This window comes from Strix uralensis, chromosome 5, assembly GCF_047716275.1.
Source record: "Strix uralensis isolate ZFMK-TIS-50842 chromosome 5, bStrUra1, whole genome shotgun sequence".
Lineage (NCBI taxonomy): Eukaryota > Metazoa > Chordata > Aves > Strigiformes > Strigidae > Strix > Strix uralensis.
The window spans coordinates 35,781,000-35,792,993 of record NC_133976.1 but is presented as its reverse complement, the minus strand read 5'-3'; the positions used below and the strand labels follow the sequence as shown (position 1 = coordinate 35,792,993).

The following is an 11,994-nucleotide window of genomic DNA, read 5'->3' as shown; positions in this document are numbered from 1 at the left end:
CACACTCACCCAGCCTTCCTGCTGTCACAGCTCAGCTCAGCACTGGACTTGTCACACAGGACTCTGTTCAGAAGCTGCAAACATAAAGCTGTGCACTAGTGCCTGAACAGCACAAAATAGTGTTCAGGTTCTCAACAGAAATACCGGTCATCCCTATCAAATTAAACAAGGAAAATTTCCTTTCTGATCCCAAATTTGGTGATTAACCTTGAGCATGTGAGTAAAACACACCAAGGTGGTATTATATAAGATTTCAAATCCATCAGCTCATCATAACTCAACCTTATTCAACTTATCACTGCGGCCTCCCCAGTGCTGCAGGGGAGGGCAGTGAAGAACTGGAAACCGAAGTTATAGATCTTTGGGGGTAGAGAGGATAAAAGGGGCAGAACAGCCCTTTCCTTTACAAACTTTGCCAATGACCAGGAAAAATCCTGAAATATAGGATTACTACAACAGAAATAAAATGCAGATAAACGTGAACACACAACAATCTAATTTCACTTCATCATTTTTGGATTACTAAAGGACTTAACATTTCTCATTCTGGGAACAACCTTTCCTTAAACTTTACATCCTCAGTATAAACAATGCATATTCCTCGTTTTCTATCTTGTTTACTCTTCAGATGTTTATATACCATCTTCTAATCTCCTATTTAAATTAACTATGACCTTTTTATAACTGTTCAACATTGTATCATGACTTAAATTCCCTCTCCCAATATATTTATGGAGTCATCACTTCCATTCTCATCCAGTTTTTCTTGCTTTCTTTCCAAACCTTGTTGAGAAAGAGAACTGAAGATAGCAAAACACACAGAGCCAAGGAAAGCAAGAGCAGAACAAGGAAATTGTGGTCCTGTGATCGGGACATTGTTTTGGGAGTTGGGTCAGTGAGAACCTGAGCTGCAGGACCTGGGCGTCCAGGTCTCCCAGGACTGCTTTTGCATTTTACAGTAAACAGAGAACCAATAAAATTCCTGTACATATGCAGCTATTCTTCCAAGCGATTAAGCCTGAACTCTGGGCTCAAACTGCAAATTTGCCTGGTGACCTTACACGCTGTCTAGGCCCATCCAGGTAGCAGGTGGCATTCTACTTCTATTTCCAGATAGCTTTAACTCAACAGGTAGCAGAGCAGAGAGGTTTTTTGCCTGACTGAATTCAATGTGAACAAAACATGTTGACTGGCAGATTCTTGTGTTTAGGATGCAAGTTCCAGGTACTTGATCTATCGTTGCACATACAGCAGTAAATTAACATGCCTGGAATGGCTTTCTGACACTTGAGGTAAGTGAACAGAACAATTCATTATGATATTTTCAAACTTGTCACATCTCTGGAGTGTATGTATGCAAACTATCTAGCTGAGATGTTTCCAAGTCCATGCTGATTCTTTAACCATGTCATACGTGCATAAGCGTAAGGCCAGACACAAGTGGTGTGCCCCAGATATTGGTATCAGGGCCAATGCTGGTTAACCTCTTCATTAACAGCGTGAAAGATAGGAGTAGCGCAACTTCTGAAAGTTTACAGAGATTACAATGCTGAGGGGAGTGGTTGATAAACCAGAGGTTTGTGCTGCCATTCAGAGAGACCCTGACAGGGCAGAAAAGGCTCTGACAGGGCTGGCAGACATCAACTTGTATGCAAGCAACACAGCTTTGCAGCAAAAGAGGCCAACAGCCTCCTGAGCTGCATTAGGAAGTGTTGCTAGCAGGTTGAGGGAGATGATTTTCCACTCTGCTCAGCACTGGTGAGACATCTGGAGTGATGGGTTCACTCCTGGGCTTCCCAGGACAAGAGAGACATGGACACAGCAGAGTGAGTCCAGCAAACTGCCATGAAGATTATAAGTGGATTGGAACATCTGCCCTACACAGGGAGACCAAGAGCTGGGACTCTTCAGCCCAGAAAAGAAAAACTTCAGGGATATTTTATCAATGTGCATAAATACCTGACGGGGCAGTCTTCTCATTGGTGCCCAAGGAAAGGACAAAATTGGCACAAAGTGAAATACAGGAAACCCCATTTACACATGAGGGAAAATCCCAATCAAATCTGCAAGGGTGATCAAACACTGGGACAGGTTACCCTGAGAGGGGGTAGAGTCTCCATCCTTGGAGATACTCAAAACCCATCTAGACATCCTCTTCAGCAACATGCTCTACTTGACGCTGCTCTGTGCCATGTGATTGAAACAGCAGTGTCTCCAGAGGTCCCTTCCAACCTCAGCAATTCTATGCTGCTGCAGTTGGTAACAACTTTACACAGGAAAACTGACACTACCACCCGTACTCAGACCTTGACATCCTATGAAGTTGAAAGCCTGTCTAAAGTGTTTTGCAGTACGAAACAGTAACAATCAGCACCATTTCATCTTCTGTGGAATCGAATTTCCCACTTGAGTGGGAAATACAGTAACTGTTAGAGCAGTTATGCCTACAAGCCTTTGACTGGGAAACCACATTTCCATTAAGTCAGTGAACCATAGCTGTGGTTGAATCACACCTTTAATTTCAAGTAGAAAAGGTGGTTCTCTTGCATCCATGACTATAATACCTTATATTTGGAAATAACAGAGGAGTGAGAAAGTTTCTCTCAGACATAGGGACATAGGATAAAGCTAGCAGCTTCCTGCGTTCCTAAGATATCCACCTAACAGGAAGAAGACCATAAGCTACACCAACATTTTGAGCAAAGCTCAACCTAGTGGACAGACTCTCACCAACGCTTATCCACCCTGTAGGTTTGAGCCGGTAAGCAGATTTGTCAGGCAAATCCCTAAAAAGCCAAAGGGTTTTATGTACCTGTAAAGTTAACATTAGATGAGCTGGAATTCCAAGAATTTCAGGAGGTGCTCAAAAGGAAATGTGGCTTTTTAATTAAATTCTGGGTTTAGCCATAGTTATTAAATCCAGACCCAAGAGCTGTAGTTCAGGCACCCATCTTTTAAAATAGATTGATGAAAGCTTATGATTGTGTATCAAGGATGGTGGAAATGTAAAGATTTTATGAAAAGATTTATTCAGTAACAACAAAACTTTTAGAAACCAAGTCCTAGTCCAACTGAGCAGAATTATATGCGCATTGAAATGTGCAGATCATTACTTGACAAGTCATTTGGTGTACTAAATTATCCTGCTGGAACAACAGCTGAGGAAACACGGTTTTTAGTCTTGTTCATTTACTTTGTTTAATTCCATGGAATTTGGCTCCTGGAAAAAGTTTACAAAATTAATTGATACATTTGATAGAATTGCCCTTTCCACCAGCACTGTGTGCATAGACTGTGACTCCAGATGTTACCGAACAATCAGATATTAACATAATTTCTTACAGTTTTTTCTCTTTACAGATTAGCATTATAGCGATCTCTGTTCTGAAAGTCTCTATAAGCACGTTTTGCATCTGTTTTACTGTGCGGGATTCTTCCAAAAGGTTCCAGATCATTGAAGCAGGCATCAAAAACTTCATCCACAGCTTTCTCTGCCGTTTCTTTGCTAACTTTTCTAACAGCCAGAATGGAACGAATTGCTCTGTCTCGTACACAAGTCTAAAGTGGAAATAAGATAAAGAAAAATTTGTCATTATTAGTATAAATCATTTTTTTCCAGATTTTGTCAAGTATGAACTCCTACTAGATATGCAATAATTCTGTATCACAGAAGAGTCAAACAATGCCTGTAATAGGCACTAAAGTCCATTTTTGTTTCATCCTGTGTTAACTATGTGTTTTAGTTTTCTATGTGCAAATAAACCATCAGATAAGTAAAAGACATTCCTTAGAACAGGAATTAAAATGCAGTTTGGCATCTGCTGTAGGTATCAAGTATTTGTACAACTTGACTTGGACACAAGAGAAAATATGTCAGAAAGAAACAGACATAAATAAGTTTGCACTTTTCCAACTGAAATGCTATAAGACATTAAAGAATGCTATAAAATGTTAAAGAATGACCCCTCTACTGGCCTTCATTTTGATACCTCTCTTTATGGCAACTTTTGCTTACACAGTTTGTCTATTAAAAGATAAAAAAAGATGTAAACATCCCCAACTACAAGTTAAATGCCACTCTAACATGAGCAACTACTTGGGACTCAACCTGTAGTCTTCATTACTATTAACAAAAATTAATTCCTGTAAGGCTTAACACACATGGTTATTTAGAACCCCTGCCATTCCCCTCCCTCTAGTTTTCAAAGACTTTTTAGAGTTTTACCCGATTCGGGTGAGGTATTCCCACTATACTTCCTGCAAACCCTGTTTTTTGTTTGGTTCTTATTAACCATACATTGTCAGTGGTAATGCTCTACAATATGACTAAGTATTCAGGAATTTCACGCCAACAAAAATAACAAGGTGGAAAAAAAACTTTATGATGGAGCATTAAAGGTTAATTAAGAGAAAGCAGCAAGTCCACGATATCTACTTATTTCTCTGATGTTTTCAGCTATGAAAGTGTAGAAGGCTGAGATCACGTAGGTAAGGATGGCTCACAACAAATCAGTAGACTTTAACATCTACAGTCTTTACCTGATGGTGTCCTTTTAATCCAAATTTAAACCTGGCTATTTCATTCATCAGTGTACAGTCTCCACTGAGATTAGCAGCTCGAATCTGTTGAGAAAAAAAAGCCACAGAATCAGAGAAACACATGTAAATGTAAAATCATAAAAACTGTAACAATTTTTTGTCTTCAATATCTTTCTGGTGCGTGTTGGTAGAGACTATTCCCAGGGCTGCTTCTACTTATTAAGTACATATTACCCTTTATATTCACCCTCTCAGCATCAATGAACTGCAAAGTATTACTATAGAACTTGTAAATTTCTCCAGGGACCAAGTCTCACATATTCCCAAAGCTTAAATGAATGAGCAGAAGTTCATATATATATATATATATGAACATATATATATGAACTGCTAAAAGAACATGGAAAGTAATATTCTCCCCAATCTATATCAGAAACTAATACAAGAGTCCAGAAGAAAGGCAGATACCTTTCAAAGACTACAGCTACCCAGAAGAGCAGTAACTCACCTGCTTTAGGAAAAGCCACATTTAAATGAGTATGTGTGTTTTAGCTCGTTAACTGTCTTGTCCCATGCATTGTAATTTCTTTTGTCTGCCAACTGTTCCACACCCTACCCCCTCAGTTAGGAAATAAAACTAAAACTGTATTTCCTATAATTAAGTACCAGAGTGAGAATAAACACATGGAAAATATGAAATGCAAGAATTAAAAAGCTGACAATATTGTAAACACCATATAACAAAATATCAAAAGACCCAAACCAAACAAATAATCTCCACAAGAGCAAGAACAAGCACAATCTTGTTTTATGTACATTCTCTAATTTTATGTTTGAGGCTCACATGCTTTATTCTGCACTGCGTAAATGCTTAGACAAAATAAAAGGTAGATGATACTTAATAATTCTGAATTAGTGTATTCAGTTTATGAGGCAAGATATTTGTAGTGGGACACTTGCTGGGATGGCTTATGTGAGATGAGACACGGGGCTGCCCCCATGCTGGACAGAGCCAATTTCGGCTGGCTGTAGATTGGACCGCTGCTGGTCAAAGCCGAGCTCATCAGCGGTGCCGGTGGTACCTCTGCGATGACACATTCGAGAAAGTATAAAAAACACTACATGGCAGCTGTGAGAAAGAGGAGTTAGAAAATGTGAGAGAAACAGTCCCAGATCAGTGAAGAAGGAGGGGGAGGGTGAGCTCCAGGCACCAGAGCACCCTGCCACCTGTGGAGAAGACCATGGTGACACAGGTTGTCTCTCTGCAGCCCATGAAGGAACAAAGCCGAGCAGATATCCACACTGCAGTGGAAGAAGGACCCCACACCAGAGCAGAAGGACATGCCCTGAAGGAAGCTTCAGCCCATGGAGAGCCCACGGAGGAGCAGGTTCTCTGGCAGGAACTGTGGCCTCTGGGGGACCAACTGCAGCAGTCCGTTCCTGGACTGTATGCTGTGGAAAGGACCCAAGCAGGAGCAGGTCTTGAAGTACAGCAGCCCATGGGAAAGACCCACGATGGTGCAGTTTATGAAGGACTGTATCCTGTGAGAGAGCTTTAAACTAGATTTGAAGGGGGAAGGGGACAAAACTGGAACTCCCAGACATAAACCCCAGGGTAGATTACCAGAGTTTATGGGCTGTTGTGCCAGGGATGATCCTCACCCTCCCATCTCAGTGGAGACAAGGGATGGAGACATGCAGCACAACAAAGATGCAAGGGCTACTGATGGATCAGTAACCGTGGTAACACCTGTGAAAGCTCAGGCTGGACTTAGGACCTCTAAATGCAAAAAGGTGCTGGGGACATCAGCCCATCTGAAGTGCATCTATACCAATGCACACAGCATGGGTAACAAACAGGAGGAGCTTGAAGCCATGATGAAACAGGAAAATTATGATGTAGTGGCTATTACAGAAACATGGTGGGATGTCTCCCATGACTGGAGTGCACCAAGTGATGGCTACAAGCGCTTTAGGAGGGATAGACAAGGAAGGAGAGGCAGTGGGGTGGTGCTGTATGTTAGGGACTGTTATGATTGCTTTGAGGACAAGTGTAGTGAAGACAGGGTGGAGTGTCTTTGCGTTAGAATCAGGGGGAAGGCCAACAGGGCAGATGTCATAGTGGGAGTCTATCATAGGCCCCCCAACCAGGACAGAAAGGTGGATGAAATATTCTATAGGCACTTAGGAGAAATCTCACGATCGCTTGCCCTTGTTCTTGTGGGAGACACTAACTTTCCAGACATCTGCTGGAAATACAACACAGCAGAGTGGGACCCATCCCGGAGATTCCTGGAATGTGTGGCAGATAACTTCCTGATGCAGCTGGTGAGTGAACCGACCAGAGAAGGTGCCCTGCTGGATCTCCTCTTTGTGAACAGAGGAGGACTGGTGGATGATGTGGCAGTCGGAGGCCGACTAGGGCACAATGATCATGAAATAATAGAGTCCTCTATTCTTAATAGAGGCCAGGACAGGGGGCAGCAGAACTGACATCCTGGACTTCCAAAGGGCTGACTTTGTCTTGTTTAGGCACCTGCTTGACAGAATCCCTTGGGAGACGGTCCTGAAGGGTATAGGGGTCTAGAAAGGCTGGACACTCTTTAAGAAGGGAGTTTTAATGGCACAGGAGCAGGCTGTCCCCAGGTGATGTAAGAGAAGCCAGTGGCAGAGAAGACCACCCTGGCTAAACAGGGAGCTTTGGCTGCAACTCAGGGAGAAAAGGAGAGTTTACGGCCTTTGGAAGAAGGAGCTAGCGACTCACAATGATTACAAAGATGCTGTGAGGCTATGCAGGGTGGTAATCAGGAGGTCTAAGCCCATCTAGAAATTAATCTGGCTTCAGCAGTCAAGGGTAACAACAAATGTTTCTAAGTACATCAACAGCAAAAGAAAGACCAGGGAGAGCCTCCATCCCCTGCTAGACGCAGCAGGAAACATGGTAACAAGTGATGAGGAAAAGGCTGAGGTGCTTAATGCCTTCTTTGCCTCAGTCTTTAATAACTAGACTAGTTACTGAGGGAATCCAGCCTCCTCAGCCAGAAGACAGAGGCTGAGAGAACGACCCCCCCACAATCCAGGAGGAGATAGTGACCTACTGCATCACATAGACATACACAAGTCTATGGGACCAGATGGGATACACCTGAGGGTGCTGAAGGAGCTGGCTGGGGTGCTTGCCAAGCCACTTTCCATCATTTACCAGCAGTCCTGGCTGACCGGGGAGGTCCTGACAGACTGGAAATTGGCCAATGTGATGCCCATATATAAGAAGGGTCGGAAGGATGACCCGGGAAATTACAGGCCTGTCAGCTTGACTTCAGTGCCCAGGAAGCTGATGGAGCAGCTCATCCTGAGTACCATCATACAACACATGCGGGACAACCAGATGACCAGGCCCAGTCAGCATGGGTTTATGAAAGGCAGGTCCTGCTTGACAAACCTGATCTCCTCCTACAACAGGGCGACCCGCTTACTGAATGAGGGAAAGGCTGTGGACGTAGTTGAGCTTGACTTTAGTAAGGCCTTTGACACCGTTTCCCACAGCATTCTCCTGGCGAAACTGGCTGCTCACGGCTTGGATGGGCACACGCTTTGCTGGGTAAAAAACTGGCTGGATGGCCGGGCCCAAAGAGTTGTGGTGAACGGAGTTAAATCCGGTTGGCGGCCAGACATGAGTGGTGTCCCCCAGGGCTTGGTTTTGGGGCCACTCCTGTTTAACATCTTTATTGATGATCTGGATGAGGGGATCGAGTGCACCCTCAGTAAGTTTGCAGATGACACCAAGTTGGGTGGGAGTGTTGATCTGCTTGAGGATAGGGAGGCTCTGCAGAGAGATCTGGACAGGCTGGAGCAATGGGCTCAGGCCAACTGCATGAGCTTCAATAAGGCCAAATGCCGGGTGCTGCACTTCAGCCACAACAACCCCCAGCAGGGCTACAGGCTTGGGGAGGAGTGGCTGGAGAGCTGCCAGTCAGAGAGGGACCTGGGGGTGTTGATTGACAGCTGGCTGAACATGAGCCAGCAGTGTGCCCAGGTGGCCAAGAAGGCCAATGGCACCCTGGCTTGTATCAGAAATAGCGTGGCCAGCAGGGACAGGGAAGTGATCTTACCCCGGTACTCGGCACTGGTGAGGCCGCACCTCGGTTACTGTGTTCAGTTTTGGGCCCCTCACTACAAGGACATTGAATTACTCGAGTGTGTCCAAAGAAGGGCAACAAAGCTGGTAAAGGGTCTGGAGGACACTTCTGATGAGTAGCGGCTGAGGGAATAGGGGCTGTTTAGTCTGGAGAAGAGGAGGCTGAGGGGAGACCTCATCGCCCTCTACAACTACCTGAAAGGAAGCTGCAGAGAGCTGGGGATGAGTCTCTTTAATGAACTAACAAGAGATAGGACAAGAGGTAATGGCCTCAAGTGGTGCCAGGGAAGGTTCAGACTAGATATTAGGAAGCATTTCTTTACAGAACGGGTTGTTAGGCATTGGAATGGGCTGCCCAGGGCAGTGGTGGTCCTCTGGAGGTGTTTAAGAATCAGGTTGACATAGCACTTAGGGATATGGCGTAGTTGAAAACAGTCAATCTTAGTTAATGGTTGGACTGGATGATCCTCAAGGTCTTTCCCAACCTTGATGATTCTGTGATTCTGTGGGAGGGACCCCATGCTGGAGCAGGGTAACAGCATCAGGAAGAAGGATCATCAGAAGCAGCAGCGGAGAAGAATTGTTATGAACTGACCACAGCCCCCATTCCCCTGTGACACTTGGAGGGGAAGAAGATAGAAGAGTCAGGAATGAAGCAGTGAAGTTTAACCTGGAAAGAAGGGGAGGCAGATGGAAGGTATTTCTAGTTTAATTTCTCAGTATCCTACTTTGTCATTATTTGGCAATAAATTAAATTAGTCTTCCCCAAGCTGACTGTATTTTACCCATGACGGTAACTGGTGAGTGACATCCAATGTCCTTATCTTTATCCACGAGCTTTTGAATCTTGTTTTTCTCCCCTGTCCTACTGAGGAAGGGGAGTTGGAGAATGGCTTGATGAGTGCCTGGCATCCAGTCAAAGTCAGCCCCCCACAATTATACAGAATGGCTTTACTGATACCACATAAAGTTACTTCATAAAGTTTTATCTATAAAGAGATAAAGATAATCATAGAATTGTTTGGATTGGAAGGGACCTTAAAGATCATCTAGTTCCAAACCCCCTGCCATGGGCAGGGACACCTTCCACTACATCAGGTTGCTCAAAGCCCTGTCCAATCTGGCCTTGAACACTGCCAGGGAGGGGGTATCCACAACCTCTCTGGGCAACTTGTTCCAGTGTCTCACCACCCTCACAATAAAGAATTTCTTCCGTATATCTAATCTAAATCTACTTTCTTTCAGTTTAAAACTGTTACCCCTCACCCTATCACTGCACTCCCTGATAAAGAGTCCCTCCACATCTTTCCTGTAGGCCCCCTTTAAGTACTGGAAGGCTGCTATAAGGTCTCCCTGGAGCCTTCTCTTCTGCAGGCTGAACAACCCCAACTCTCTCAGCCTGTCCTCATAAGGGAGGTGCTCCAGACCCCTGATCATCTTCATGGCCCTCCTCCGAACCCACTCAAGGAAGTCCACGTCCTTCTTATGTTGGGGGCCCCAGAGCTGGACACAGTACTCCAGGTGGGGTCTCACAAGAGTGGAGTAGAGGGAGAGAATCACCTCCCTTGACCTGCTGGCCAGTTTTTTTGATGCAGTCCAGGATATGTTTGGCTTTCTGGGCTGCAAACAGACATTGCTGGCTCATACTCAATTTTCCACCCACTAATATCCCCAAGCCCTTCTCCACAGGGCTGCTCTCAATCCAGTCATCTCTCAGCCTGTATTTGTGCTTGGGATTGCCCCAACCCATGTGCAGGACCTTGCACTTGGCCGTGTTGAACTTCATGAGGTTTGCACAGGCCCACCTCTCAAGCCTGTCAAGGTCCCTGTGGATGGCATCCCTTCCCTCCAGTGTGTAGACCACACCACACAGCTTGGTGTCATTGGCATACTTGCTGAGGGTGCACTCAATCCCACTGTCTGTGTCTCCAACAGAGATGTTAAACAGCACTGGTCCCAACATCAGCCCCTGAGGAATGCCGCTCGTCAGTGCTGCACTTGAAGAGCAGAGACTGTGACTCTCTTCCACAGCAAATATGAACTCAATTAATGAATTAAAATTAATTTTTATGAAATCTGATTTGTTCTGTACCAACCTCACCCTTTTGTTTCTCTCACATACTGTTTATAGGTGAAACCTGTGCACATCTTAAGTCCGGAATCAAATATGTTCTTATTTAAAAAATCCAAACAAACAAACAAAACCCAAAACAAAGCCACTATAACATTTTTGCATCACTTTATATATTTTTTAAAAAGTTAAAAAGCCACCCAATTCACACAGTCACAAGAATGTACTTTTATAATATTAATCATATGGGTGAGTTTTTTGTGTCATCAAATCATATGGATTACATCAGAAATCAACTAAAAGCATGTGAATACACACAAGTCGTGTACACAAGATGAATCCTTACTACCCTGTGCTCAGTTTAATTTCACCTCCTAATGCAGCAATTTTTAAGGCCTTTCAAGCAGCAAATTCCTACGTCCTTTGAAATAGTCATGGAGTCATAACTAAAATGTACTATTAAGCAATGCAATAATAAATCAAAAAATATGTTACAGGAAAAGGCAAGTTTGCTGTTAGCCAAAAAAATCTGAACAAAAATAAGGTTACCATACTACTGTGACAACTAACCAACATATCAAGATTTTCAAGGGAGAAGAACCCTATAAACATTTGATTAATGTGTGAATGCATTTTCATCTCTAACTACTCTCATTTGTTTATAACCACTTCTTGTTATAGAAACATTCACAGTGATCATATTCTACTTAATATGACACTGATTTAGGAAAATTTGTGAAAATTAAATATTTCTTTTCTGAGTGAAACTGTTTCGGTTGAGCTGACAGAAAAGACAAAACGTATTAACAAGATTAAACTAAATGAAGTCTGTGTAACAGCATGCCTATTTAAACATGAAGCATCCCTAATAACTAGCAGTAATTAATAATGACAACATCAGAAGCATTTTAACTTACCTCTGAACATGCTAAGTGTTTGACATTTTTAAACCAGTCAACATGTGCACGGCAGTGATCAAACGCATGAATCAATTCATGTGTGACCACCCGGTTCATATGGGATTGTTGTCGAATGTTGTTCTGACACAGAACAATCTGTAGAAGAAAAGATACAGACAGTGTTTTCGCCAAGTTTCAACATCTCCCTTACTTGCTAGAGACCCAGCACACATCACCTACAGCGTTTAGACTCTTCAGATCAGAGTCTTTCAACATTAACAACCTGATCATTCTGCACTGTATGAGCTTCAATACCATGGAACATCTTTCATTTATCTTGTTTTCAT

General features: G+C 43.5%; 1 protein-coding gene across 2 annotated transcripts in view; it reads right to left on the bottom strand.

The window, feature by feature from the left end:
• Positions 1-3,008: 3,008 nt before the first annotated feature.
• The window catches only part of ATP23 (ATP23 metallopeptidase and ATP synthase assembly factor homolog), a 10,379-nt gene continuing 1,393 nt past the window's right edge, over positions 3,009-11,994 (bottom strand). For both annotated transcript variants that reach the window (XM_074870439.1, XM_074870440.1), the window contains exons 4-6: positions 11,666-11,803; positions 4,540-4,623; positions 3,009-3,558 (exon numbers count right to left, since the gene is read on the bottom strand). In XM_074870439.1, coding sequence (XP_074726540.1) covers positions 3,355-3,558; positions 4,540-4,623; positions 11,666-11,803 — 426 coding nt within the window. In that variant the 3' untranslated portion in view covers positions 3,009-3,354. The remainder of the gene's footprint in view (positions 3,559-4,539; positions 4,624-11,665; positions 11,804-11,994) is intronic.